The 26,543-nt window shown below is 39.8% G+C and overlaps 9 protein-coding genes across 12 annotated transcripts in view; 5 read left to right on the forward strand and 4 right to left on the reverse strand.

Moving 5' to 3' along the window:
- Positions 1-228: 228 nt before the first annotated feature.
- Positions 229-2,441, forward strand: LOC115622957 (integrator complex subunit 9). The gene is made up of 3 exons (XM_030517096.1): positions 229-307; positions 375-1,532; positions 1,599-2,441. Exons 1-3 carry the CDS (start codon positions 299-301, stop codon positions 2,412-2,414), a joined length of 1,983 nt encoding a protein of 660 aa, XP_030372956.1. The 5' UTR covers positions 229-298; the 3' UTR covers positions 2,415-2,441.
- Positions 2,415-5,582, reverse strand: LOC115622955 (isoleucine--tRNA ligase, mitochondrial). Its single transcript, XM_030517095.1, has 6 exons — positions 5,418-5,582; positions 5,086-5,356; positions 4,822-5,026; positions 3,571-4,761; positions 3,179-3,509; positions 2,415-3,114 (listed from the first exon to the last, which is right to left on the reverse strand). The coding sequence occupies exons 1-6, from the start codon at positions 5,580-5,582 to the stop codon at positions 2,464-2,466; spliced, it is 2,814 nt and encodes a 937-aa protein (XP_030372955.1). The 3' UTR covers positions 2,415-2,463.
- Positions 5,583-5,697: 115 nt separating this feature from the next.
- On the reverse strand, positions 5,698-8,065 carry LOC115622643 (ATP synthase subunit beta, mitochondrial). Of its 2 annotated transcripts, none has more exons than XM_030516651.1 (5): positions 7,979-8,065; positions 7,809-7,916; positions 7,374-7,750; positions 6,309-7,319; positions 5,698-6,250 (listed from the first exon to the last, which is right to left on the reverse strand). In XM_030516651.1, exons 1-5 carry the CDS (start codon positions 8,025-8,027, stop codon positions 5,768-5,770), a joined length of 2,028 nt encoding a protein of 675 aa, XP_030372511.1. In that variant the 5' UTR covers positions 8,028-8,065; the 3' UTR covers positions 5,698-5,767. The 2 variants fall into 2 exon arrangements, with proteins under 2 accessions (XP_030372511.1, XP_030372512.1); XM_030516652.1 differs by having other exon boundaries at positions 7,809-7,919; positions 7,979-7,998.
- Positions 8,066-9,095: 1,030 nt separating this feature from the next.
- Positions 9,096-10,870, forward strand: LOC115622762. The gene is made up of 4 exons (XM_030516817.1): positions 9,096-9,913; positions 10,204-10,501; positions 10,557-10,750; positions 10,810-10,870. Exons 1-4 carry the CDS (start codon positions 9,096-9,098, stop codon positions 10,868-10,870), a joined length of 1,371 nt encoding a protein of 456 aa, XP_030372677.1.
- An 8-nt stretch (positions 10,871-10,878) lies between these two features.
- Positions 10,879-16,201, reverse strand: LOC115622763 (H(+)/Cl(-) exchange transporter 5). Its single transcript, XM_030516818.1, has 11 exons — positions 16,115-16,201; positions 15,322-15,679; positions 14,755-14,921; positions 14,481-14,684; positions 13,416-14,048; positions 13,131-13,348; positions 12,612-13,071; positions 12,451-12,551; positions 12,216-12,379; positions 11,932-12,145; positions 10,879-11,868 (listed from the first exon to the last, which is right to left on the reverse strand). The coding sequence occupies exons 1-11, from the start codon at positions 16,199-16,201 to the stop codon at positions 11,778-11,780; spliced, it is 2,697 nt and encodes an 898-aa protein (XP_030372678.1). The 3' UTR covers positions 10,879-11,777.
- Positions 16,202-17,225: 1,024 nt separating this feature from the next.
- LOC115622729 (threonine aspartase 1) lies at positions 17,226-19,554 on the forward strand. The gene is made up of 3 exons (XM_030516770.1): positions 17,226-17,390; positions 17,469-18,454; positions 18,537-19,554. Exons 1-3 carry the CDS (start codon positions 17,363-17,365, stop codon positions 18,618-18,620), a joined length of 1,098 nt encoding a protein of 365 aa, XP_030372630.1. The 5' UTR covers positions 17,226-17,362; the 3' UTR covers positions 18,621-19,554.
- A 780-nt stretch (positions 19,555-20,334) lies between these two features.
- LOC115622376 (salivary glue protein Sgs-3-like) lies at positions 20,335-21,998 on the forward strand. The gene is made up of 3 exons (XM_030516299.1): positions 20,335-20,467; positions 21,248-21,555; positions 21,615-21,998. The coding sequence occupies exons 1-3, from the start codon at positions 20,335-20,337 to the stop codon at positions 21,996-21,998; spliced, it is 825 nt and encodes a 274-aa protein (XP_030372159.1).
- Positions 21,999-23,498: 1,500 nt separating this feature from the next.
- LOC115622377 lies at positions 23,499-24,265 on the forward strand. The gene is made up of 2 exons (XM_030516300.1): positions 23,499-23,744; positions 23,814-24,265. The coding sequence occupies exons 1-2, from the start codon at positions 23,499-23,501 to the stop codon at positions 24,099-24,101; spliced, it is 534 nt and encodes a 177-aa protein (XP_030372160.1). The 3' UTR covers positions 24,102-24,265.
- Positions 24,266-25,957: 1,692 nt separating this feature from the next.
- Positions 25,958-26,543, reverse strand: part of LOC115623063 (protein phosphatase 1 regulatory subunit 12C) — a 37,294-nt gene continuing 36,708 nt past the window's right edge. For all 3 annotated transcript variants that reach the window (XM_030517245.1, XM_030517244.1, XM_030517257.1), the window contains one exon: positions 25,958-26,087. In XM_030517245.1, coding sequence (XP_030373105.1) covers positions 26,001-26,087 — 87 coding nt within the window. In that variant the 3' untranslated portion in view covers positions 25,958-26,000. The remainder of the gene's footprint in view (positions 26,088-26,543) is intronic.

The following is a 26,543-nucleotide window of genomic DNA, read 5'->3' on the forward strand; positions in this document are numbered from 1 at the left end:
CAATTGTGCCGTTTCTTTTTTTTAATGCAAGAGATATTAGCATTTATTTTAACTGAGGAATTTCAGTATTGCTCTCCAAGCTATTTTTGCTTGTGGCGTGATTCGAACCGGTGTCTGCACAAACTTAAGCTATGCCATGGTACTTTTTTATTTTATATACATATATTAATAAGACTTAATAAGTCGTGAAAAGAATGTAGTCACGCAAATATCACAAATGTTGCCACTTCGTCGAAATTATTCAGCTGCTTGCGGCTCCACTGTTTTATAAACATTGCGGTACTTGTTGGTTTTCGTGATGCGTTTGGTAAAATACAAATAAATAAAGCATATATAAAGCATTATTAAACTCCATTAATCTCCAACCCCAACAGTACTGCCTCAGCGGCGATCTGGCTAAGCCATGCTACATCATCACATTCAAGGGACTTCGCATAATGCTGGATTGCGGCTTGACGGAGCAGACGGTTCTTAACTTTCTCCCGTTGCCTTTTGTTCAGAGCCTGAAACTATCAAACCTCACCAACTATATACTCAAAAACGACCATGATCCCCAAATGGACGGCGAACTTAAGGATTGCTGCGGTAAAGCTTTTATTGACTCAGTGCCGGAATTTAATCTTCCTATGGATAAAATGATGGACTTTAGCGAGGTGGACGTTATTCTGATCTCCAATTACCTTAATATGCTGGCCCTGCCATACATTACGGAGAACACTGGCTTCAAGGGCAAAGTATATGCGACGGAGCCAACATTACAAATTGGACGCTTCTTCCTCGAAGAACTGGTGGATTATATAGAGGTATCGCCAAAAGCGAGTACCGCACGTTTGTGGAAAGACAAACTCCATTTGTTACCAAGCCCGTTGTGTGAAGCGTTTCGCGCAAAGAAGTGGCGTGCGATCTTTAGTTTAAAAGATGTACAAGGCAGCCTATCTAAGGTGACAATTATGGGCTATGATGAAAAATTGGACATACTGGGTGCATTTATAGCCACACCAGTGAGTTCTGGCTATTGTCTGGGGTCCAGCAACTGGGTGTTGAGCACGGCGCATGAGAAGATCTGCTATGTCAGTGGCTCGTCAACGTTGACAACGCACCCGCGGCCCATTAATCAATCTGCCCTCAAACATGCCGATGTACTGATTATGACGGGACTGACGCAGGCGCCAACCGTGAATCCAGACACCAAATTAGGCGAACTGTGCATGAATGTAGCATTGACGATACGAAATAACGGCTCCGCTCTGATTCCCTGTTATCCGTCGGGAGTCGTCTACGACTTATTTGAGTGTTTGACGCAAAATCTGGAGAACGCTGGCCTAAACAATGTGCCCATGTTCTTTATATCGCCGGTAGCAGACAGCTCACTAGCCTATTCAAATATCTTAGCCGAGTGGCTGAGTTCGGCAAAACAGAATAAAGTCTATGTGCCCGATGATCCCTTCCCACATGCTTTCTATTTAAGAAATGCCAAGCTAAAGCACTATAATCATGTATTTTCGGAAGGATTCAGCAAGGATTTCCGTCAGGTCAGCAGCGCATATAAATCATACTGTTTTTGTTATATCATTACCAGTATTTTCTAAAAATTACAGCCATGTGTTGTCTTCTGTGGCCATCCGAGTTTGCGATTTGGCGATGCTGTCCATTTCATTGAAATGTGGGGAAACAATCCCAACAACTCAATTATATTCACAGAACCTGATTTCCCCTACCTACAAGTATTAGCACCGTTCCAACCACTGGCTATGAAGGCTTTCTACTGTCCAATCGATACCTCCCTAAACTACCAGCAGGCCAACAAATTGATTAAGGAACTGAAGCCAAATGTTCTCGTCATACCGGAGGCTTACACTAAACCGCATCCATCGGCGCCGAATCTCTTCATAGAGCAACCGGATAAGAAGATTATCACCTTTAAATGCGGCGAAATTATACGCTTACCTTTGAAACGTAAACTGGATCGTATATATATAACGTCAGAGTTGGCACAGAAGATTTTGCCACGTGAGGTGGCTGCTGGTGTCACTTTCTCGACGCTGACGGGTGTGTTGCAGGTCAAGGATAAAGTGCATTGCATAAAACCGTGCGCAGATAGCGTCAAGGACGAACCAAGCACCAGCAATGGGGGCAGCATCAAGAGTTCTGTACCCACCAAAGAGGACGTGCTGAAAAATGTGAAATACGAATACGGAAGCATCGATGTGGATGCACTAATTAAGCGATTGGCTCAGGACGGCTTCACTAATATCAAAATGGGTCGAACAGGTGGCAATCTATCGTTGCAACTAGTCAACGAGGATACGGTTATCAAGTTCCAGGACAACGAAACGCACATCATATGTGGAGGAAAGCCCACGCTGCGATTAAAGCTGCGTGACACCCTCCTGAAGTGTTTGCAGAGCTTTTAAAACATAAACTTTTTAATAAGCAACAACAAAAACTATCTTCAATTACTGTCTAGTGCTTGGCATTTAAAATATTTGAGCAGCGCATGCAAATTTCCTGCTGCTCTTCGTCCAAACTGTATCGACGGCACCGCTGACAAAGGGTGGAGTGTACGGTTTTTAAGCTTACTGAGCTTTTCGCATTCAACTCAGCTTTAACCAATGCACTGCCCACCTGCAGCAATTCACATAACTCCGAATCCCTGACGGGCTTATTCAATTTCGTTTGCAGTGTCTGAAGCAAAGCCAACTTATCCGGACTATCGCAACTGATGCTCACAGCCAGATGCCAAGTGTTGACGTCGCCAGCTTGCTGATTAATTACACGTTTTATATCCAAGGCAGCATTAACAACATCCAAAGCCTTTGAGTCCACCCACTCCGAATGTGATTTGACAGTTTGCTGATGAAATGCACCGCCCGTTTGATCGTAATAAGACCAACTCTCCTCCACTAGGAAAGGTGCCAGAGGCCAAAGAGCTTTGCACAATTGTCTGTAGCAATGGGTCAATGTATAATGAATGCCTTTCAGTTCACTAGAGCTGCCACAATACAGACGATCCTTGATCAGGTGCACGTATATCGCCGAGATCTGATTTGTAACAAAATTTTGTATGACGGCTACAACTCGATTGTATTCATAGGCAGCGTATAGTTTCTCTATCTGAAAAGATAGTAAAAACCGTGACAATATTCCCCCATTTCGATATATATGTATATAGCGTTACCTCTGCTTCAAAGCCAACCAAACAATTTAACAGATATCTGTTTAGGTACGAGGCATCTGGTAGTGTGTGGGGCAGCTCTGTCTTTCCCTCTATTGCTCCATTAAGATAGCGAAGCGTACCGCGCACTTTGCTCAAATTTTCGGCAGCCTGTTGTAAAAGCTTTTCGCTCACGGTAATGGACATGTTCTGCGTACCATGCGAAGCCACCCACCAACGAAGCACATCCGTGCCATACTTCTTGGTTATTTGCTTTGGAGAAATTACATTTCCTAATGATTTTGACATTTTGTGGCCCTTTTCATCGACAGTGAAACCGTGCACAAATAATGCTCTGTAAATTATTGGTATTATTTTTGTCCTAAAAACCATATTTGGATGATTTTAGAACTCACTTGTAGGGTGCACAATCCCTTGCAGCTATGCTGGTCAAGAGCGAAGATTGAAACCAGCCTGTGAACTGATCGTAACCTTCCAAATAGAGATCGGCTACTTGTTTATCCTTAAGCACAGCGGACCAAGTGCTGCCCGAGTCGAACCATATGTCGAAAATGTCACTGCCTTTAACCAAATCCTGCGCCTCGCATTGCAACTGTGACAAAATATTCGCAGGTACCAGTTCCTCTACACTTTTGGACCACCAGAAATCGATGGAACCCTCTGAACACAACGTGCTGCAAAGATGGTCAATTAAGGAACCATTCAGGGCCACTTTGCCATTGTCTTTTCTATAGAGTACAGGTATGGGAACGCCCCACGCACGTTGTCGTGAGATACACCAATAGGGTCGCTTGTACAGCTGTGTCATTATCGCCTTCTTGCTGGCCTCGGCATTTGTGCGTGGATAGATCTCGACCTGTTCGAGTGCGGCAGCGGCCCGTGCCTTCAACTTATCCGTATTAATGAACCATTGCTCGCTGGCCCGTATTATCACAGGTTGTTTGGTGCGCCAATCTATGGGATAAGCGTGCTCCAGTTTGGAGGCATGCACTACATCCTCTCCTATATGCTGCAGTACTAATTTGTCCCCCTGCGTCAAAACAGGCAGGCCGCGCAGGAAGTGTGGCGCGTCTTGTGTATAAACACCAGCTTCATCCACATAACTCTTGACTTGCAATTGCTCTTTTAGGCTGACTAAAAAATCCTCGGGTCCATGAGCGGGTGCTGTGTGCACCAAGCCTGTGCCTTTAGTATCTTGCACATGGCTAGCAGCAAAGAATGGTAATGCCGACTGTTCTGAATCTATGGGATGCTTATAGGTGCATTCGGCCAACGAGGCGCCACTCATGTTATCCACAATTTCGCATGATAAGTGTGTTGCCTCCTGGAAATCCTTAATCAGTGCCGTGGCTATGACGTACAATTCGTTTGCGCTGCGGCCGGACAAGTGAACTAATGAGTACTTTAAGGATGCATTGTAGCAAATGGCCTGATTGCTAGGCAGTGTCCAGGGCGTTGTCGTCCAAACCAAGGCATAAATCTGCTTTCCATTATAGGTTGGTAGTCCGTTCAACGCAAAGCGCAGATATACAGAAGGACTGACAAAATTGGCATCATACTCCAGTTCGGCCTCTGCCAATGCTGTTCTATAGAAGGTTTAGAGCATTTAGTACAGCAACAGATACATTTCTTAAATCGCATCCAACCTGGATGAAGGCGACCAGTAAACTGGTTTCAAATCACGATAAACAAGTCCACGTTCGTACAAATCGTAAAACATTTTCAATTGGTTGGCTATGAACTCGGGTTTAAAGGTCATGTAAATGCGATTCTGCTTCCAATTCGCCAATATACCCCAGCTGCTAAACTCCTCCTTCTGAGACTCGATGGCGTCCAAGGCAAAAGCTCGGGCTGCAATATAAACAACAAGTTCATCTTTGTGTACAAAGCACTTATTTCTCAGAGCTCACATTTCTGCCTAATGTCCAGTGCATTCTTTTCTTTAGCTCCGGCCCCCATTGCCTTTAGTTCAATGGGCAAGCCGTGACAATCCCAGCCAGGAATGTAGTTAACTTGTTGGCCGCGTGCTACATGCTGACGCAACGTAATGTCCTTGAGTATCTTGTTGACAGCATGGCCCATGTGCAGGTCACCATTGGCGTAGGGCGGACCATCGTGGAGTATGAAGGCAGGGGCCTTCTTATGATGCTCCTGATATTTATAGGAAATACCAATTGTGTCCTGCAAAACCGAATCTCTTAAACCCTTGCCTTTGCTACTAACAATAAAACGACCAATTTACATTTAATAATCTGCGTTCCAATTCCTCACGTTTAGCAGCAGTTAGACGAGTGGGAAACTTTGTTTTGGGCAGATTTATGGTTTCTGTATACTTTTTAATATTATTTTTGGCCGGTTTCACTGAATATAAGCGTTTATTTAAGCGAAAATGAATAATGCGCAACATTTCGTAGCTGGAAAGTAAAAAGTGATGCAAAGCCGGCTGCGAACAGCTGTTTTAACAGCCGCATCATTAAGCGGTTAACAGAATGCTGTTACTGATAACAGAAAGAGTTCAAATGTTCCCGTTAACAGTTATTTATTCAAATTGTTGCATAAATGATCAAAATTTGAAACATATTTGTATGTAATTTACTTCTTTTTGTCCTTTGGATCCTTGTCCTTCGTAGCTTCAGCTTTAGGTGTTTCAGCTTTCGGTGGTTCAACTTTTGGTGGTTTGGCTTCTTTTTCTTCAGGTTTCTTGTGTTCTTCGGGTTTCCCATCCTTGGCCTCCGCTGGCTTAGCTTCTTCTTTCTTCTCTTCCTTCTTTGGAGCTGGCTTTGCAGGACCGCCACCGGACATTGAAGTTGCCAATTGATTGGCTTTGGCCAAAACTTCATCTACATCGCCGACCATATAAAAAGCTATTTCCGGTATGTCATCGTACTCGCCATTTAGCAATCGCTTGAAGCCGTCCACAGACTTTTCCACGGGTACGATCTTGCCGGGATGGCCGGTGAAGACCTCGGCCACTTGAAAAGGCTGGGATAGAAAACGCTGCATCTTGCGAGCACGCGCCACAGTAAGCTTATCTTCCTCCGATAGTTCATCCATTCCCAAAATGGCAATTATATCCTAGAAACAAGGTTCATTTCATTTTGGAACCCAGAGAAACTGTGGATTAGGATATTACCTGCAACGACTTGTAGCCCTGCAGGGTCTTTTGCACAGCTCGGGCCACATTATAATGTTCCTCGCCCACAATGTCGGGATCGAGAATACGTGACGAAGAATCCAGTGGATCCACGGCCGGATAAATGCCCAATTCAGCAATTGGACGGGATAAAACAGTAGTGGCATCCAAGTGCGAAAAAGTAGCGGCGGGCGCCGGATCGGTGAGATCATCGGCTGGCACATAAACAGCCTGCACAGACGTAATCGAACCATTGCGAGTGCTGGTAATGCGCTCCTGCATGGTTCCCATGTCGGTGCCCAGGGTCGGTTGATAGCCCACGGCAGAGGGTATGCGACCTAGCAAGGCTGAGACCTCTGAACCAGCCTGGGTAAAGCGGAAAATGTTGTCTATAAACAGCAGGACATCCTGACCATCGATATCGCGAAAGTATTCGGCAATGGTTAGTCCAGTGAGCACAACACGACTGCGGGCGCCTGGTGGTTCATTCATCTGGCCATAAACCAGCGCCACCTTTGACTTGTCATCATCTATGGATATCACCTTGGACTCTATCATCTCATAATAGAGGTCATTGCCCTCACGAGTGCGCTCTCCAGCGCCCACAAACACCGAGTAACCACCATGGGACTTCGCTATGTTGTTGATCAGCTCCATGATGAGCACGGTTTTGCCTACACCGGCGCCCCCGAATAGCCCAATTTTTCCACCTTTCACATAGGGTGCCAGCAAATCAATGACCTTAATGCCAGTGGCCAAAATCTCTGGCTTGACACTCAATTCTTCAAGCTCTGGGGCATCGTTGTGAATAAAGGAATAGAACTCGCTTTTGATTTCGCCGCGTTCATCGATTGGATCGCCCACTACATTGATAATACGTCCCAACACTGCCTTGCCCACGGGCACGCGTATTGGATAGCCCGTATCGACCACTCTTTGCCCACGTCTCAGGCCCTCTGTTGAGTCCATAGCCACCGAACGAACAATATTGTTGCCCAAGTGATGGAAGACCTGAGATCATGTCGATCAAACAAATGAAACCTCTTTAAAAGCCCATGTACATACCTCTAGTACCAGATGGCCTATGGGTGCATCCATCACATCCAGGGCATTAAGTACTTCCGGAACTTCATCCGGAAAGTATACATCAATGACAGGTCCAATGACAGCATGTATGACGCCCTCGCGACGTTTTCCCACCAATGTTTTCTGTGCGGTGCCGCCGCCACCCTTCGATGGTGTACCGCCCACAACAGCTGGCACACCTTCTTCACATGGATCTGGGACCGGCTCACAGGGTTCTTCAATTATGCACTTTTCAGCCTTTCCAGCACCCACGTGAGCCTTTAGGGCCGCCTTCTCTTCTTCATCCTCACATGTTTCTTCTTCGAATTCACATTCGTCAGTGGGTTTTTTGCACTTATCATCATCATCTTTGTCATCTAAAATCCACCCTTTTCAGAAAACCTAGACACTATATAGTTAAATATTTATACATACCTCTCTTATCATAGAGGCTAAGTGAGCCGTGCAGCGAACGTGCATGCCGTAGGTATTTCGAAGGCTGATGTCGGTTTTTATCAACTTTTGAACCAACCCGCATACAAGCTGCTAAGAATTCACATTTATAATACTATTTTTAGGTATGTCTAACATAATCTGAATCTTACCTGCGGCCAATCTTGTTAAGTTATACGCTCCTAAAGCTAACAAAGACATTTCTCACACTCCAATTATTGCTATTAAATGATTTTCCAATGACAATTCAGGTTGTAATTAACCCGAAACCTTGGCTCAACGCCTACTGGTTTAAATATGAAAGAAAACTACGTGCCGGAATACTGAAATCAAAATATTGTAATTGTAACGAATAGTCAAATTATTTGTTCAGGCTACTTTTTCACAGAGTAGTTATAGTTGACAGTTGATAAGCCGAGATTTAAACATAATTAAAAAACGAAAATTGCAATTCTTAGCAAGCTACTTGTAGTTTTCAAAGTTACTTTAAAGTTGCACTTATTTAATATTAATATATTAATATTAATCTTTGTATTTGGGTCATTTATTAGCTTAAATTATTTGAAATTACTTATTTTTTTAAAAGGGTACGTATTCTTGAAGTTACCAAGTCTGTTTTTTAACAAAAATGTAGATACTTATACTTCATTAATAAATACTATGCGATATAAACCCTTACATAAAGAATTCGAATCAAAAATTAATTACAGCTGTTTTAACTAAAGTTGGCATTGTGCGATTAATAAGAATATATGTATGGATGTAGGATGTAGGATTTGTACAATCGTGTTCGGGGTTCAGATTATAAAGATCTCCGTCACCTACATTATCTCAGTTGAGCTCAGGAAGTCTTTCACTAACAATCTTCGTGAATATCTTAAAATTTTGCAGTGAGTCGAGGCACAGCTTTTTTTATAACTAATTTATAACGCTATTGATTAAAATTAAGTTTCTATATTTACTCTTGATTGCTTAAAATTTTATTTGTTAGAAGTCGTTATAAGCTATGAACTTTAAATTAAAACGCATGGTAAATATAAATAATAATAATAATAAAATTTCGACATGGAATTCATGCCTTCTTTCAAAGAATTTGGCTGAAATCTAATTTCTGCACAATCCTATTTCTTAAATGGCGGTATTTCGAAAAGAAGAGCCCACCCGTAGCCAACATGAATGTTTCCTCCCTGTGTCGACTGACAGTTGCCATAGCAATTAATTAGGGTCCAAACAAATAATTTTGCAGTACGGCTCAATAGATCTTTAAGCATGGAAGTGCTATCCCACTATACATCTCCGGTGATCGAGTTTGTGGCCACACAGCCGGTGGAACGTCAACATGCGTTGGTGGACAATTGTACGGGCATGGATCCGATGCCGCCGAGCACAGATGCCAGCACCGAGACGCAAGCCAGGCAGGAAGTAAGCACTCAAACGGAGAGCTGTGCAACGGGCACCGCTGATTATGATGTGCGAGCTTTGGCCAAATGGTTGCAACACATATGCCCGATGGTGGAGCAGGAGTTGCTGCAAGGAATGACTCCAACGCTGGAGGAGCATATCGGGCAAGCAAATCAACGCAGCTTGCAGGAGGAGGTGCAAGTGCAGACCTATCAGAAAATTGCCATGGGCAGCACGGAGCACTCACAAGGCCTCGCCACTTGGCTGTCCGTGCACACCAACAATGCCCCCATCCTGGTGGTCACTATTGTGGCACCCCATGACGACTGGTGCGAGCATATACAACAGCAACTGCATCTCTATGTGCCCAAACGCATGCCTCACGGTAACTTCGTTGTCTATACAGAGGCTAAGAAGCTGCCCCTCAAGTCCTGCCTGCGTAGTATGACCACTAATCCCCACAACAAGAACATCTTTGCCGGTGCCAGCATGGATGGCGACATCTACGTCTGGCTCTATGAGCAGGCACTGGGCGGTGTCGAGATTAAACAGCTCCACAGTGTATCTTCGACAAAGGGAGCCGCCGTGGCTCTGGATTGGGTGATGGAGCAACGTTTGCTGGTCTGCTATGCCAACGGTGCAGTGCAGCAATGGCTGGTGTCCAACCAAATGCTGATGGAATGGGAGTGAGTCTGCTTAGACCTTAACTATTTATCACAATTGAAAGACAAAGAGTATTTATAATTTTGTTTATTGGATAAGTTTTAAGAGTAACAGGCAAACATTTTGCACAGAAATTTCACGAAATGATAGTTCATGGTAGAATATACCTTTTTTTTGCGATGGAATAGCAAAATAGGAGAATAGTATTCAAAAGTTTTCCATATCACTGAACCAATTAATTTTTGATTTATAAGTATGTTAAGAAAATTAAAGGAATTACGAGGGAACAAATAAATGATTATCTTGAATTCAGATACACACTGCCCGCTACCACGGGATCCGAGCTGACAGCGATGCTATCATTGGGTCTGGACGACTTTGTTGTCGGAACAAACGATGGCAGTGTCTACCGTTGTTGGCACAATGGACGAGGCGCCACTAAAGTTGGCGGCGCATCCGGGCCCATTAAACAACTACAAGTATTGTCCCTGCGTAGACATCGCTTTATGGTATCCACGCTGCTGAAAACCAACATGAATGGACATCGATTTGTGCTCAGTTGTGATCTAAGTGGACAGGCCTTTTATCACGATATGCGGAATATGGACGAGGTGTGTTATTTAATGTATACACCGTTTTAGTATCAACCACAAATGTAACTTTCAGGATGCTGCCCAATTGATTGTGCAAATACCGCTGCCCTTTAAGAATGCTATAGCGTGCAGTCGGGATGGCAATATTATCTATTGTCCAAGCAATGATGGAGCTTTGGAGTATTATAGAGTCACCGATGGTGCTCATGCTTATGTTAAGGGCGCCTTAAGGGGCAGGGGGAGCCTTATAAAGGCCAGCGACAATGGGTAAGTTGACAAAAATGTATGCCAGCTCGATTGTACTTATTAACTATCCTAAATTCCAGTTGTTGGCTTATAACCGGATTATATGGCGACGAATTTCAAATATTTTATATTGAAAACTAAGCGAAATGTTTGGATTTATATAATTAATTTATTTTCATATATATATATGCGCTTAAATATATGTGCGGTATACTCGACTAATGTTGCTATTTACATGAGTTTAGTTAAAAATTGATCTGATTTTTTAACAAATATAAATAAGAATTCCTGTGTTTATATAATTTGTGGATAAATTAAAGCCTTCGACATTTACAGCACACACTTAATAGAGTCATAAATTCAAATTCTTCATTGTTTTTAGTAACATCCAATATTTTGCTGTAAGCGTTGTCTACATCGATTATTGTAATAACTCTTCATTCAGCATAGTTTAGTTTTTCAAGCTTCACTACTGCCTTATTCTTCCATCAAGCATGTTCTGTATATGTCTTTATGTTTTATATATATGTAAAAAAATAAACAATTTTGCTACTGCTGTGACTGCTTAAAAGTTGCGCATAAATTCACTCACACAATAAAAACGTTTCAATCTCAACTACCAAACATTCAATGCCAAAACAACGCGCTCGTAAAAGATATAGCTATCCCTTCTGATTAGTTTTATGTGTATAAAAAATATGCTGTGTGTAGAAAATATAGCAGAATACGTTTACAATGACATTATTAATTACAAAGTGGACATAAACGAATACATTTAAGCCATTTGCCCTAGCGTAAAATAAATTATACAATTAACATTAACGAGATATACATATATACACAAAATACATATATATATATATTAATAGATAATAGAACAGTACACAATTTTGCTAAATCTTTCACGTTCACGTCCACGTCCATAATAACTTCGCTAACAACATGCTCAACTTTTAACTTAACTTGCACATATGTATCAAATATTTTGTTTCTTTACGATAGTACGTAATAATTAACTAGAAAATATCGCATCGCTGCCAAATTCTATTTAGTTGAAGAGCACCGTATTGGGGTCCTCATTATCCATTTGTTTCACATGGCGTAGAACATCCTTTTTCGTAATGACACCGAGCAGACGACTAAAACAAATAATCGAATCATTAATTTAAAATTTAAGATGTTATATATATTATCATGCGAACCCATTATGTGTGACCAGCGTTTGACGCAGACCCAATTTTCTAAACATATCGACCACAGTTTCCATCGGTGTTTGATCTGTTACCGTAATGGGCGCCATGTCGAGAATCTTCTTCAGTTTAAGTGGAGGCGGTCCTAGGGTTTGGGTGGGCGTAACTGAACTAAATAATACTATAGAAGTGCTGCTGATTCCCTCGATAAGACGCTTTCCATTGCCTGGGGAAATGTATAATTTAAGCGTCTTTTAGATTCTTCCCTTTAAAATGTAATCGAATTGATTTCTCACCTATGGCCAAGTTAAGATCTCTCCGCAGCACGAAACCAACCAGGTATTGATTTTCTCTGGACACAACGACGGGATAGCCATTGTGTTCGGTCTCTTTCAATAGATTCTCCACATCTTCCACCGTCATGGAGTCTTGTGTGATGACATTCAGCGTTTCATTGCGTCTATATATAGAACAATTTATTAAATTCAACAAATATAAATAAAGCTAAACATTTAAATTCTGTGCACTTACTTAGGTTGCATGACGTCCGCTGCTAATGTTGTATGCGCAAATTCTTCTTTGCTGTCTAGGAAGGGATAACCGTTTAAGGCTATATGCGCGTCATATATGCCCTGCGAAAGGTTCAAATATTAGAATATATTTAGATATGTTTAGATTACGGTATAAATTACCTGTCTATCTAAGGCATCGCCAACCCACTTTGAAGCCATGGCTGCCGCCATAAGTGGCACAATATATCGCACACCACCCGTCAGCTCAAACATGATGACGACCAGTGAGACAGTCATGCGAGTTACACCTCCTAACACCGCTGCTGCCCCTACGACAGCATATAGGCCGGGCGTTATCAGATTACTGTCCGTACACTCGCCCGTAAAGAACCAAAAGTTGGGATAACTATAGGCCATTTGCTCCACACCGATGCCTACGATTCGACCCATAATGGCGCCCAGCAGCAAAGAGGGTATAAACAGACCGGCGGGCACTTTCATGCCAAACGTAAAGATAGTGAGTGCAAGTTTCAGGACGAAAGCCAGCATCAGCAGCCAAATCGAGCGATATACGCCGGGTCCAGGTTCGGTGACCTCAAACACTGAAGTTCCCGTAGTTATGTTCATTCGCTTGTAGTCACTTAAAGCATAAAATAATTTAGAATTAACACTATTGCGAACGAATTCTGTGGTACCCACCAGAGGGGATTGGTTACATCGCCAGGCGAGCATTTGCTGACCAATAAAAAGATCAGCTCATTCATGTTCATGCGGGTGAAGGGATTCGGATAGCAAATGATTGCTGTGATAAGCGTTACACATAGAACTTCCAAGACTGGATATTGGCCCAGTTTGCTGAACTTCCTGTAGCGGCACCACCACAAATTCGCTTTAATGAAGAACGTGCCAATGGCGCCCTGTGCAAGTGAGACAAATGTGAAATACATGGCATATAACCGCATTTAACATTCATTTGCTACTTACGCCCATTATTCCCAGAAAGACAAAAGGTATGAGTTCGAAGAATATCCACGGCTTATTGTACTCAACAAAGAACAACACGGAGTGCTCGTTGCCAAAGGGTGTCAACGAACGGAGCACGAACGCAGCAATTAACGCACAGAAGAAGGAACGCCACAGAGTCTTCAATGGAAAGTAATAGGATACCTCCTCCAGTGAGAAGAGTACACCGCCGATAGGTGCACCAAAAGCCACCGATACACCAGCTGCTGCAGCCGCCGATAAGATTTCACGTTTCTTCGCCTCATTGCGTCCATATTTGGGAAACAGATGCGAGAATATATTGCCAATACAGCTGGCAATATGTACCATGGGTCCCTCCTTGCCCAGCGTCAGGCCCGCCGAGACGGAAAGCATGAGGCCAACTGACTTGATCAGTAAGGTCCATTTTCCCAGATAACCGCGTATTATAAAGCCAGACAGAATAGTTTTAATCTCTGGTATGCCAGAACCGCACGCGTATGGTGCAAACATTCGTACCAACGAGGCGCTCAACGAGGCAAAGAGCAACGCCCACAAAATGTACCAAATGTACGAGATGATGTACGGCCCCGTGCCATCCCGACTCAAGCCAAAGATCTCCGGCCAGGTTTTCCACTGCAAAATAAAGAATTCAAATTAAAAACAGTTTTATAAACACGAATTTTACACGAATTTGTTACATTAATTCTAATAAAAAACGTATTTTAAATAATCTAAATAATTACTAAAAGGATTTGATTAAAATAAATATACATATTTATATTCTATACAAAGGTTAGACAGCTCCACAGGTCGAGGACCAAGTCGTAGTAGTATAAAATTTTACACATCATTTAACCGAAAACAAGCTAAAACTTTGAACGGACCTGTTTCTGGGGCTTAATGTGTTACATTCCTATGAAAGCGATGTATGATATGATGGCCCAATGAACAAATCATTCTGACGGCGCAGGCATGCTTGAAACATCGCGTACGAACTTATACCTTATTCGGTGCTTTATATTATATATCCATTCATTTTCATCTTCATAACAATTTTGCACTTACCGTGGAACAGTTGCCCTCTTCGAAAACAGATTGTTTGGTCGGGTAACAGCATTGCTCCCGATTAAACCAAAAGGCGGGTGGACAGATGCCATGCTTTAGGTCAGACATCCAACTGGCCCCTATGTCGACCATGCCAGCCACACAGCCAGCAGCAATGCCGACAAGCAGCACACAGAGCCAACCGGAACCGGCATCCACGGCGCCCTATAAAAGACACATCATATATAAAATATCGCTTTTGAGTAAACAATGAATTTGCTTTCAAAGCAGTCACCTTGATTAGATCCCACACAGAATCCTGACGCTTCTTGACTATGTAACGGTGCCGCATGCGATCCCGTGCTATATCACGCTGCCAATCGATTGTATGGAAATCCTCATACTGTCCGATTCCAGGTATATCATCCTGCACATCCGAGGAGCCATAGAACGAGAGACCTCCTAAAATGGCGAACATGTGAATGAACGAGAAAAGCGAGATTGGGAAAGTAAAAGTTAATAAGTATGAGCTTCAACAGTTTCAATTTGAGTTTTACATAAAGCCACGACATTCATACAATTGAATGGTGGATACAGACACAATATATTAATAAATACGTCTTTATATTAATTTAAATAAAGTGGAGTATATACAGCTGTGACAATTTACGGCTGTGTCTTCCTTCCTCTGCCTTCCCGGGCGTCATTATTAATTTACTAAACAACGACAATGACTGGCATTTATGTATTTCAGAAGACGAGTCTAATTGAAAGGTTAATTTTATTGGGTATGTCCACAAACAAAATAAGAAACGCAAACATATCTAAATAAATACAAATATCACATTTATTTCCAACTCACCGTCCATAGGATCGCCGAAGGCACTGTGAGTTGGCACGTGTTGATGCTGGTGATGCATTGTTCGCTGATTGTGATGATGATTGCCTCCGAATTCACGCTCCGTATCCGATTCGCCGGCATTATTGTGATGCTTATGATAGCCGCTGCTGGTGCTGCCACCGATAATGTCGCCGGGACTAGAACGGGGCGTGATGTCTATCATATCTTCGTCGTCTGTGGCCGCGCTTAGTGAGGTTGTCGCTGCTGCTATGTGAGGTCCGGCATTAAGCTTAGATAAGGGCGCCAAGGGATGGTCGTGGTAATTACCATCTGCGTCTCCACCACCACTGCCGCTACCACCTGTTGTGTGGCCGTTTGACTATAAAGGAGGTAGGCGTGTTTTTTTGAAGACATTAGTATTTAAGTAAATATCAGTATATGTAGGTATAGGTAGTGCATTAAAATTATATTATTTTGTTTACATTAATGCCCTGATAAGATAAGGCAGTTTTAAATCACTTCACATACAAATTTGTAAGAGTTGCTTCATTTGTATGCTATGCAAAGCATCTACCCACACACACACACACACACACAAATCAGCACCTTCAGCTGTAACGTGCTCATTTCCGCCCCTCCTATACAGTTATGCACTTCAGAGTATGTGTGCGCTTGTGTGTGGGTGTGCAGAATTGATATAAAATACTGGTAGTTCTACTTATTTTATTAGTTAGATTTTTATTTAAATTTTCATTGCGAAAGCTGCGCTTATCATCATCATTATCATCATTATAAATGTGCGTGTGCCACTTACCTTTTTCATTACAGTCTGATATGCGGTTATGTAGCTATTGCCCTCTGCCGCAGCCTCCCTGCTACCCTTCAACGGAAATTTTTCCATTACTTTAAACTGCTTTGCTTGCACTTGTTTGCCTCTTTCCCTTTATGGTTAATTGAGTTTCTTGCCGATTCTATTGACTTTAACTTGATTTGCGTTGCGTAGCGTTGCAATGTTGCAGCATTTATTCCATTTCTTTACATTTAATTGGTATAACAAGAACTGCACCAACGGACGTCACACTCAGCCACACATGCACACACACTAACCAGCAATCACACACACACACACAAAGGATGGACAAACAAACAAATTATTCACATTTCACTTGTAATTCAATATTTCTGCGTTGATGTTAACCTTTCACTTAACTAGTGCGTGTTCTGCATAGCTTTAATTTGCAGTTAAATTCACTAAATCTTCAAAACACTTCAAATATTTAAAGGCTGTGACGTGCCTTTGTTGCTTTTTCTGAAAACTACGTGTGACGATGCAAATTGAACGCGCATTAAGAAGACCGCACAGGACAGGTGTGTTAGTAGAAAGCGGCTTATTGCTGTGGTTAGTTATAATAGACACGATATATGAATAAATCTTACTCTTTATTAATGTGCGAATATTTAAAGGTTTATTGCGAAAAAATTTGTCTTTAAATCACGGTCAACGAATTCAGTTTGTGGGTGGCAGGGGTGCGAGCTATCGATACTATTTTTTGAAATGTATCGATAGTAACAACAGTGCTGCTAAACGCTAACCGTACGAGCTTGCAGTGATTTTCATCACATGTTATATATTATATAAATAATAAAATGCCAATTTAAAGGTCAACAAATAAGTTCTTACTGCAAAGCCATTTTTAGGAAAATGGGTCACAATTACAATTGAGGAACAGCATAAAATTGAAAAAAGTATACAAACTTATTCACTGTAGCAATTTTCAAACTAAAATAAAATAATAAATAATTGGCACAGGGCAATTTTTTGGTCGGACATTTCCCACACGGGATTTTTTATCTATCGATAACATTTATTTTCTAGTGTATACTGTGCCTTAACGCCTATGTAGCAAGGCATCGACAGTGAACATCGCTTGTTTTGCACATCTATATTGAAATTCAAATGGCTGGGCATTCGCCAGCAGTTTCCAAAATTGTTTACACAAACAAACACAAATAGCAAAACGATCTCGCCGTCATTTTGTTATACTAAGGCCGAAACTATAAAATGGCCGGTTTTGTAGCGGTGCACACAGGTTCGTTGGACAGCGGTAGCGGCTGTCAGTTCATCAATCAATTTCTAGTCTCATACACATGCCTTTTTTTTATTACAGGCGCTGGCAATTGCATCGACGAGGCCAAATATCAGCGAGTCATAAAAGAATCGTGCATACGAGCTACTGAAATTTTACGAAATGGCGGCAACGCCCTGGACGCCTGTGAGGCAGCCATAATACGTTTGGAAAACTGCGGCAATACAAATGCGGGCTTTGGCTCCAACCTCTGTCTGGACGGGACGGTTAGCTGTGATGCTTCAATAATGAGTGGAGCTACACTAAATTTTGGGGCCTGCACGAATGTTAGTCGTGTACAGAATCCAATAGCGCTGGCTCGCTGCATATGCGAGGGTCAATCACAGACGCAACCACTGGAACGCATACCACCCATGGTGTTGGCAGGCAGCGGCGCTGAGCGCTATGCGGAGGAAGTGGGCTGTACAATGATCGATCCGGCAGTTATGATTTCCTCAAAAGCGAAATTCCATTATAATCATTATAAGGCGAAATATGATTTAGCCATTGACAATAGTCGAAATAAAGCTGATGACGCCACAGCGGCAGATGTGCCCGATCCGGGAAACGAAGTCGAATTGGCGACTGCTTTGGACACTGTGGGTGCTGTTTGCGTGGACGGTGCTGGAAACACTGCAGCAGGCTGCAGTTCAGGTGGTATTTTACTCAAAATGCCAGGACGTGTGGGTCAGGCGGCCACCTATGGTGCGGGCTGCTGGGCCACAGATACCGATGAGTTATCCGTTGCCACGTGTACGACCGGCAATGGTGAGTACCTGATGAAAACGCTCCTGGCTAGAGAGATATGCAACGATGCCTTTAGCAGTGATTGTGCGGTGACGAGCCTGCACAATACGTTCCAGCAAAAATTTCTGGACTCACCGTTACTGCCTCAGCAACATGAGCATTATGCCGGCGCCCTGACCTTGCTCTACTATCCAAAGAGCAGTGCTGGCGAGGTAATGTGGAGCCACACTACCCAATCTTTTTGCGTTGGCTACATGGCAACAACGCAGAAAGTGCCAAAGGTATGTCAAACACAATCCATCATTTCCCTAGTTTATATATAGTATATGTATATGTATTTATTTATTTATGTATATTTTTCAGTTTGTACATTCGCCACTACCCACGTACAATGTCGCAGGAAAATCGTGCATCGTTAATGGCCATACTTTCCATTTGCGTATTTAGGCATGGCCAGCCGTTCAGTCTGCATCTGCTTGTGATTGCTTTCTTGGTGTTTTCTTTTCATTATAATATCAGCCAGCAGCGTGCTCATCGTCTTTCATTGTCAACTTTGCAGTTTTGTGCAATTCATTTGATTTAATGTTTAATTGCCGCGACAATCGCTGCCCGTGTAGTCCACAACAACAACAACCACAATATCAGAAAAACTTTATTTGTTGTTTATTCGCCTTTTTAGTATATATATTAAGAGCTATTAAACGAAACACTTTTCATTTAGTCTGTAAGTGTAGTCTGTATGTATGTATGTATTATTATAATTTGTCATATATGTATGTGTATGCGTGTGTGTGCAGCAAAGCAGTGTAAGAAATTATATTTTTAAATATTTTTTATGTGACATTTCCTTCACTGTACTTAATAAGCTGAGGGGCCAACGCAGCTGCGAGCAGCATGCGAATATGAATATTAAAAATAAATATCTACATATTTATAACTACTCGTAGGAGTGTGCGTGCACGCTCTTTATGTATGTGTGTGTATTTAAACAGATGTGCACAGGCCCATAAACTTTCGGGTAATGCACAGAAATTAACCTATTAATTTCGAAAAATATATAAAAATTTGACTTTTGCACAATGCCTAGCTGCCACAGCTAATTGCCGATTTGTAAACACACACACACACACCCATTCATACACACATACATACATGCATGTATGTTGTTTTGTAGACGCCGCCCTGCATTGTTTGGCAACATAAACAATCTTACATATATGTAGATACTCGTACATATATGTATCTACTTTCAGCATAAAGATACACACTATAAAAGCAATGACGAGTTTCTTACTCACCGAATACGACATACACTCGCCAGCTTTTTGAGATTTAATTTCCGGTGAAAGCTATATGATATAGTCAATCGAATTCAGGTATATATTTAGACACTATTATAAATTTAAAGAATAAATAAAGAATTTAGAAATCGAATATCTTTATATGCGACTTTTTCTCTACCGGTGATAGATCTGTCCCTATCCCGATTTCCATATAGATTAATCTGGTACTGGTGGTACTAAAATGCCTTTATAGCCTTTACCCAAAATGTTATCGAAATGATTTTATTTGCATACCAGCTATGTCCCGATGCACACAGTAGTCGCAGACATTACAAGATATAAGAAAAAATCTATAGTAAACAATAAATTTAAAAACAAATTGACATTTCGCGAATTAAAATAATAATAATCAAGGAAAAAATTACAACATTAGTTAGTTTTGAAAGAATATTAAACTTTAGGTGGCGAATAATTTATTATTCAGTTAGGTATTGGGTGTAACTTTAACATTGATACATGTAAGTATAGTATATTGAATTGAAGGTTCTTATAATGAAATGTTATGCAAATACTGAAATTTATGCTGGGTGCTCTATAAATTTTATGATAAACATACATACGTATCTGATATTGATAATCGTAATTACGATTAAGACGATATCATATCTTATGTAGCTAGCTACACAACTATGTGCCATCATTGGAGTATTTTGGGTGTGACAGGATCCATAAAATTTATGTGTAACTTGTTTTGAAGGTGAATGTCATGCTGGAGGTGTTGATGTTGCCTATAAAAGAGACTCTACACTACCATGACTTCCATTAGTTCCTCAAATTTCACTAAAAGTGCTGTCTCATATTCTTTATACGCTTGTACGATGTTGAAATTCCAAGTGATTTTGGCATTTGTAATGCTAGTAGTTACCAGCATTGCTGCTCAAAACTGTGAGGTCTGCCAGACAAGCAATGCCGTCTATTGCATTAATCAGACCAGTTATCAATTCTGTATGGGTAAGAATTTAATCGAAACATATCCTGTTCGGATTACGGTTCTAAATTGTAAGACAAAACTTGTTATCCAACGAATTTTCTTCATGAATTCAATGTGGTGAATTTTATTCTAATATATTGCGTAAAAAATTAAATATTTATTGAATAAGGGTACCCTTTTTTTCATTTGCTTTACCTATTATTGATTGTTAAGTTCTGCTAGTAAATTATTTAAATTATGGCCACAAACAGGATTCTTGCATTGCACTTGATAAGATAAAAAATAGATCAACTAAATTAATATAAAAACAGGACTCCTAATTCGATTAAAAAAAATTCAACTCAGAAGTAATGATATAATTACTAATTAAAAGAAATAAAATTAATATTACAATAGGGCTGTTTCATATGCCACTGCTACTAGTATTAGCCAAATAAGGAAATATTTAATAGTGAAAGGATCTAAAAACAAGAAAAGGTAAAATTTTACTAAATTTAGAAAGCAGTTTTGATTCTGAAGAAAATTTTAATAGAATAAAGGCGGAAAATTATACAGAAACATACATTAAATTTAGGAGAATTGTTTCATACATAAATTGGAAACCAAGTCAAGGCTGAAAATCAAAAATAAATAAATAAAAAAACGTGATTAAAAAGAACTGAAAGAGTTCGCGATTTCCCTACATAGAATCTAAGTTTTCTATTCTATTAGGTTCTCACATATGCATAGAATTTGCATATAGGTTATAATCGGGACCTTTATTCCACTTACCAATTTTTAAAATATATCCTCCTGCTTAGGGGACAATACCGTTGGAGCCGTACAGACCTGTGACGAAGGATTCGTATGCAGCAACACCGATGATGTGTGCGTGGCGAGCGATACTGTGGACAACACTAACATTCTGGATGTCTGCGGAAATCCCTCCGATGGCCAGTGTCGGAGCTGTGCCAACACTAGATACACCTGTGTAAGCCGCACCCAATTCGCACGCTGTGTGGGCGGAGCCATTGGTGTTGTAACCGATTGTGCCGATGATGAGATTTGTATATTGGACTCCTATAGCACTTTTGGGAAAATATGTGTGCCCAATTGCGCCGCCGACTTTGTAAGTGTAATGCGATTTGCTAACTAAAAAATTTAATTGCAAATTATTCGCATATAAAGGTGGAATTCACTGCCACTTGCCAAAATGACGCTTATGTACCGGAGACAACAACAACAACCACCTTGGAACCACCGACCACACCGTCAGCGTCGGACCGTCAAACAGCTTGCGAAACGGCGGCAACTAGCAATACTGCCATCTTTTTCTATACCAGATACCAGGCCGATGTTCAATGCAAAACCTACCTGTACTGCGAGAGACTCAATGATAACACTTGGAGAACCTTAACCTTGACCTGCCCCAATGCCACGCCCTTCTTCAGCTCCACTTCGGGTAATTGCGTGGCCACAAGGCCGCAGGATTGCGACACCACTACCACCTCTACCACGACCACAACCACAACTACAACCACAACAGTAGCTCCACCAGCTCCAGCTGTATAAAATTTCAAACTTAGCAACCTCCAAAATATTTCAGTTAGACGCAAAATTGTACTCCAAGCTCCATAATTTGATAAGCAAATTGCTAAACAAATTCACTTGAGAAATTTTAAATGTCTTCCCAATACGATTGTTATCCACACTCAGCAATTACATAACTTCATAACTTTCTATTTTCCTCCACATTCCCAATTTTTTTAGGCATATTGTAATACAAACTTCTTTTGAGAAATTTTGAATGTGTTTCCAACACGATGGTTATCCATACTCTGCAATAACATAACTACTTGTACAGTTCCAAAGAACGTATGTCTTTTACTCAGGAAATAAAACCATTGCTGGGAAACGACCATTACCCAGAAGCAATATTAAACATTTTTAGAAATCGATTAGAGCTTAATTTGGAAAAGAAATGTCGTACCAGATCGAAAAATACAACATTAGAGTGTCGGTTCCCATGACAGAATAGTTTTGTCCACATTTTCACCCAATTGTTTCCCAAATTTGATTGCGTCAAATACTTACTGAATAAAAACAGATAATACATAAATAATTAGCCCATTTTAATACGAACATACTGCTTAAATATTAAATCGATCATTAATAGCAAAAAAAAAAAAATCATATCGCTATTGATATGAAGGTTTCTAAAAGTGCTTCGCATGTGAATCGCAGAGGATAGATGCTTTTTGAATTAAATCGAGAAAGTCTTATATATAAATCAGGAATTGGTGTAGAAAATTGCTTGAGTTCAGTTTTTAGAACGAGAAGAATGGATAAATTAAACATTAACTATTTTAAAAAATAACTTCAATTGTTCCATCTAGTTTCAATTCTTTCAAAAAATGTTTAATTGATTGAGAAAAGAGATTTCCTCCAAAGTCTTCATTACTTCTTTTTAGTTACAATTATGTTTCAACTACTTATATAGAAATTGATCAATACTTCCATTTATTAAATTATATGGTTTAATAACTAGATAAATTATTTTATTAACTGATACTCTCGATTTGATTGAATTGATGTGTGGCAATAAATCATGGCATTTATTTGAATTTATATTTTTTTATTGATTATTTAAATCTAATACCTCTCCACCCTAGTAGATCAAAAATTACTATTTACTTGATTTATCTTATTTACTTGATATGCTTGACAATTCACAACAACCTAAGTATAAGAAAAGAAAGAATGCATACATAGGTATACAGTTTTATAATGTTTAATAAAACTTTCTTCCTAGTAATATGTTTTTGCGAGGTTCCTATATCCAGATGGTAAATAAAAGATTAGACAGTCCGATCTCACCATCCACCAATGTATAATTAGTTTTTGCGAACAATACTGTCAGTTTTGTGATAACAAACCCTAAAATCTTTATCTTTGCTGTCGATGTGCAAATCTGAGACCATAAACAGCCAATGATGGGTAGTACAAGGTCTCCACAATTGGTATAAATATGCCGGCACTCCGAAACGATTCAGCAGTTGAAATCGCGATAAGATGAAATTCCGCAATAGTTTACTCCTGGCACTATTGTCTTTGGCCTGCTGGTCCGTGGAGGGCCAGATCGCGTGTGGACAGTGTACGCCGTCTGGCCACAGCTGTGTAAGCCGTACCCAATATGTTTCCTGCAATGATGGAATCATTGATCCAAATGCGGAAGTCATGAGCTGTGCCGATGACGAGCTGTGCGTTGCCACAAGCCTTTTGAATGTGATTTGTGTTCCGAAGTGTGTGTTGGATTATGTAAGTATTCTCATCTGAAATTACTCGATAGATACGTATGTATATGAATGTATGTATATTTCGGGGTAGGTGAGGTATGATGCAACGTGTGCTAATGAGGAACAACCCACTTCCACATCACCGCGACCAAGCGAGGAGGAGAGACAGCAGGCATGCATCGATCAGTTGGCAGGCGCCGAGCCCACCTCTTATTTCTTTGCTTTGAATCCTTTGGATCCTCAGTGCCGTACCTATATTTACTGCGAGAAAGACATACGTGATAATTGGAAAGCTCTATACCTACCGTGTCCGGCCAATAAGTTCTTCAACTTGGCAACCCAAGTGTGTCAGGAAACCGTACCAGCGGGGTGCGAGTAGGAGAAGATCAGAATCAAAGATCAGATCAAATTTTAACAAATCAATTATGTTTCTTTTGTTAGATGCCGAAAGTTCAATATTTAATATAATTTTATTGATGTTTTCTACATTTCTGTTGTTAAAAAATAAAGAAACAATTAAATTACCTTTAAATATTGGCAAAATTTGCGTTTTTTAAAAGTGATTTAAAAATCAATACCGACTACCGATTGGTATTTTCTGAACCATTCTATTATCGCTTACTATACCATAAAAGTAGTCCAATGTTTTAAACAATTGTAAGTACTTGGAGGAAATAATACGAACAAGTTGACGACTGTTAAAGACTGTTAAAGTAGTATTTCATACCATTATTGAGCAAACAAAAAATACGTTACGATTTAATTAAAGATATTCTTGAATTCGCACATACTTGTATTGTTAATATTTTCATATATGTAGACCTGTGCTAGATCGTTGCTGCTTTCAAAGATAATCGCTCAGCATCATGGAAATCAGAAGTTATGGAATGTTTTAGTTAAAAAATAATAATAATAATATATGTATTTATGTTGAAAAGAAACGAACTGGAACTTTTACTTGCGATCACATTTATTAAGTTTCGTATTTGAATCAAATTTTCTTAAATATTCTCTCTCACAATTTTACATTAATTACACAATTCACTTCATTTTGTTTGTTTGTTTGTTTTTTTAACACAAAATCTCTTAAACGAATTAAATAAATAACAGAAATATGCGTATGCTTCGTTTTTCTCTTTATAGTAAACATATATATACATATAGTATATGTATATAGTATATATATGTAATGTATAATACGCTTAAAGGTGAATAACTAAAAGGGTTGCTAAAATTATTACAGTTAGATAATATGTATATGCAATTTAAATTATCTCTCATTGTGCATGTGTGTGTGTGTGTGTATATGATGAGTGTGTGTACAATTTTGATTTGTGCTGCATCGTTATAAAGCGCCATATGGTCTGCCAATCAGATATGTTGGCAACAATAAATGTGTTCGATTGGATAATACTTTCACTGACAAGAGAAAGTGGGCAAAACTAGAAGCTTTGAAAAACGTTATTGCATATACATATATCAGCAGCACTAAACAAAAATATATTGAGTATATATTGTATGTATGTATGTATGTATGTATGGGTGTGTGTAAGTATGTATAATCGAATGAATTCATTTTGTTTTGTTTAACATTTTATAAGTTGACGCGTGGGCTGGTGGTTTCGTACATTTCCTACACTAATCTTTTTTATATATATTATTAATCATTTTATTTCATGATATTACACACATATAGGTATGTATATATGTGTGTGTTTTTGTATGCATTGAAATGTTTAGCTTGGAAAGCACAAAAGGTTTTGTTTTATGCTCTTTAAATATGTGTGTGTATGTGTATGTATATAATTTATATGTATATGAAAAAATATATATGTATATATGTATGGTTTAACAAAACTGTAACTACGGCTCATTTGATGAATATTTTTCTCAGTTTTGTTTCTTTTGTCAAATTTTTATTAAATATTACTTGTATTACGTTTTTCTCGTTCTTTTTTGTTAATAATAATAATTTTATCTAGTCTGTATATCAAAAACTTTGAACAAATACATTGGATTTTACGTTCAGGGGGAAAAACGAAACAATTACAACGTTTTTTTTCTTCTTCTTTCTTCTTTTTGTTGTTGAAGTTGAAACATAGTTTCTAATTCTTAAATGCCTAATAAATAATACACAATAATAAAACATTTGCATCATTCCTTTTTAAAAAACATGAACCCAATTGAATTTCGTCGATTTGTTGATTGGTGTTAAGTGCTAAATTAAACTGTTTGTTTTTTGATAGAGTTCATATTATATTTAAGGTAAAACATAATTTCATTTACTTAATTTACTAATTACTCTAATTAACGCCGCATTCTCCTCCTTCAGACGATGGTTATCCGTTTTGTAGGCATCGAGTTGCTGTGGATGGGCGTCGCAATATGAGAGAAAGTGAAAATAAAAGGAAAATTATTAAAAAATTATAAATAGAATGCAAAACAAATGTAGGGCAAGAACTTTCAATTTTGTATTATTTGGCAAAAGTATTTGCAAATTTATTTTGGTAAGTTCTTTTGGCGTTTTGTGCTTTGGAGACATGCTTTTTAGTTGGAAGGCGCTTACTGCAGGTACAACAACAATGATAAATAACAACAACGACAAACAATTAGTATATATAAGTAGTGGCAACACAAAACAAGGCCACAACTTGGCCCATTGGAACGCCCTAAACAAAAGACAATTAAAGAGGCATGCACACTATTCAACAAAATTTCACACTCAACGCAGTATTCCCCAATTTGGTTTCGTGCTTTGCAATCTCCTGCTTTTCAACATAACCTCTGTCATGAGATGAACATAAATATAAAGAGTAGAGTT

Source organism: Scaptodrosophila lebanonensis, unplaced genomic scaffold (genome assembly GCF_003285725.1).
Source record: "Scaptodrosophila lebanonensis strain 11010-0011.00,11010-0021.00 unplaced genomic scaffold, SlebRS2 tig00000043-arrow-pilon, whole genome shotgun sequence".
Classification (NCBI taxonomy): Eukaryota; Metazoa; Arthropoda; class Insecta; order Diptera; family Drosophilidae; genus Scaptodrosophila; species Scaptodrosophila lebanonensis.

Bases quoted from the DNA above. Each gene is read 5' to 3' on its own strand.
- LOC115622957 (XM_030517096.1), top strand. The intron at 1,533-1,598 runs GTCAGCAGCGCA...TAAAAATTACAG, and splicing joins TCAGCAAGGATTTCCGTCAG to CCATGTGTTGTCTTCTGTGG.
- LOC115622955 (XM_030517095.1), bottom strand. From the start codon at position 5,582: ATGTTGCGCATTATTCATTTTCGCTTAAATAAACGCTTATATTCAGTG. The intron at 4,762-4,821 runs GTTGGATGCGAT...AACCTTCTATAG, and splicing joins TACTGGTCGCCTTCATCCAG to AACAGCATTGGCAGAGGCCG. The intron at 3,115-3,178 runs GTAACGCTATAT...CTATCTTTTCAG, and splicing joins TGGTTGGCTTTGAAGCAGAG to ATAGAGAAACTATACGCTGC.
- LOC115622643 (XM_030516651.1), bottom strand. From the start codon at position 8,027: ATGTCTTTGTTAGCTTTAGGAGCGTATAACTTAACAAGATTGGCCGCA. The intron at 7,320-7,373 runs GTATGTACATGG...ACATGATCTCAG, and splicing joins TAGGCCATCTGGTACTAGAG to GTCTTCCATCACTTGGGCAA. The intron at 6,251-6,308 runs GTAATATCCTAA...CCTTGTTTCTAG, and splicing joins AGGGCTACAAGTCGTTGCAG to GATATAATTGCCATTTTGGG.
- LOC115622762 (XM_030516817.1), top strand. From the start codon at position 9,096: ATGGAAGTGCTATCCCACTATACATCTCCGGTGATCGAGTTTGTGGCC. The intron at 9,914-10,203 runs GTGAGTCTGCTT...TCTTGAATTCAG, and splicing joins CAAATGCTGATGGAATGGGA to ATACACACTGCCCGCTACCA. The intron at 10,751-10,809 runs GTAAGTTGACAA...CCTAAATTCCAG, and splicing joins ATAAAGGCCAGCGACAATGG to TTGTTGGCTTATAACCGGAT.
- LOC115622763 (XM_030516818.1), bottom strand. From the start codon at position 16,201: ATGGAAAAATTTCCGTTGAAGGGTAGCAGGGAGGCTGCGGCAGAGGGC. The intron at 13,349-13,415 runs GTAAGTAGCAAA...TCACTTGCACAG, and splicing joins TCTTTCTGGGAATAATGGGC to GGCGCCATTGGCACGTTCTT. The intron at 12,146-12,215 runs GTGAGAAATCAA...ACATTTCCCCAG, and splicing joins AGATCTTAACTTGGCCATAG to GCAATGGAAAGCGTCTTATC.
- LOC115622729 (XM_030516770.1), top strand. From the start codon at position 17,363: ATGGCCGGTTTTGTAGCGGTGCACACAG. The intron at 17,391-17,468 runs GTTCGTTGGACA...TTTTTATTACAG, and splicing joins TTTTGTAGCGGTGCACACAG to GCGCTGGCAATTGCATCGAC. The intron at 18,455-18,536 runs GTATGTCAAACA...TATATTTTTCAG, and splicing joins CAACGCAGAAAGTGCCAAAG to TTTGTACATTCGCCACTACC.
- LOC115622376 (XM_030516299.1), top strand. From the start codon at position 20,335: ATGTTGAAATTCCAAGTGATTTTGGCATTTGTAATGCTAGTAGTTACC. The intron at 20,468-21,247 runs GTAAGAATTTAA...CCTCCTGCTTAG, and splicing joins CAGTTATCAATTCTGTATGG to GGGACAATACCGTTGGAGCC. The intron at 21,556-21,614 runs GTAAGTGTAATG...TCGCATATAAAG, and splicing joins CCAATTGCGCCGCCGACTTT to GTGGAATTCACTGCCACTTG.
- LOC115622377 (XM_030516300.1), top strand. From the start codon at position 23,499: ATGAAATTCCGCAATAGTTTACTCCTGGCACTATTGTCTTTGGCCTGC. The intron at 23,745-23,813 runs GTAAGTATTCTC...ATTTCGGGGTAG, and splicing joins CGAAGTGTGTGTTGGATTAT to GTGAGGTATGATGCAACGTG.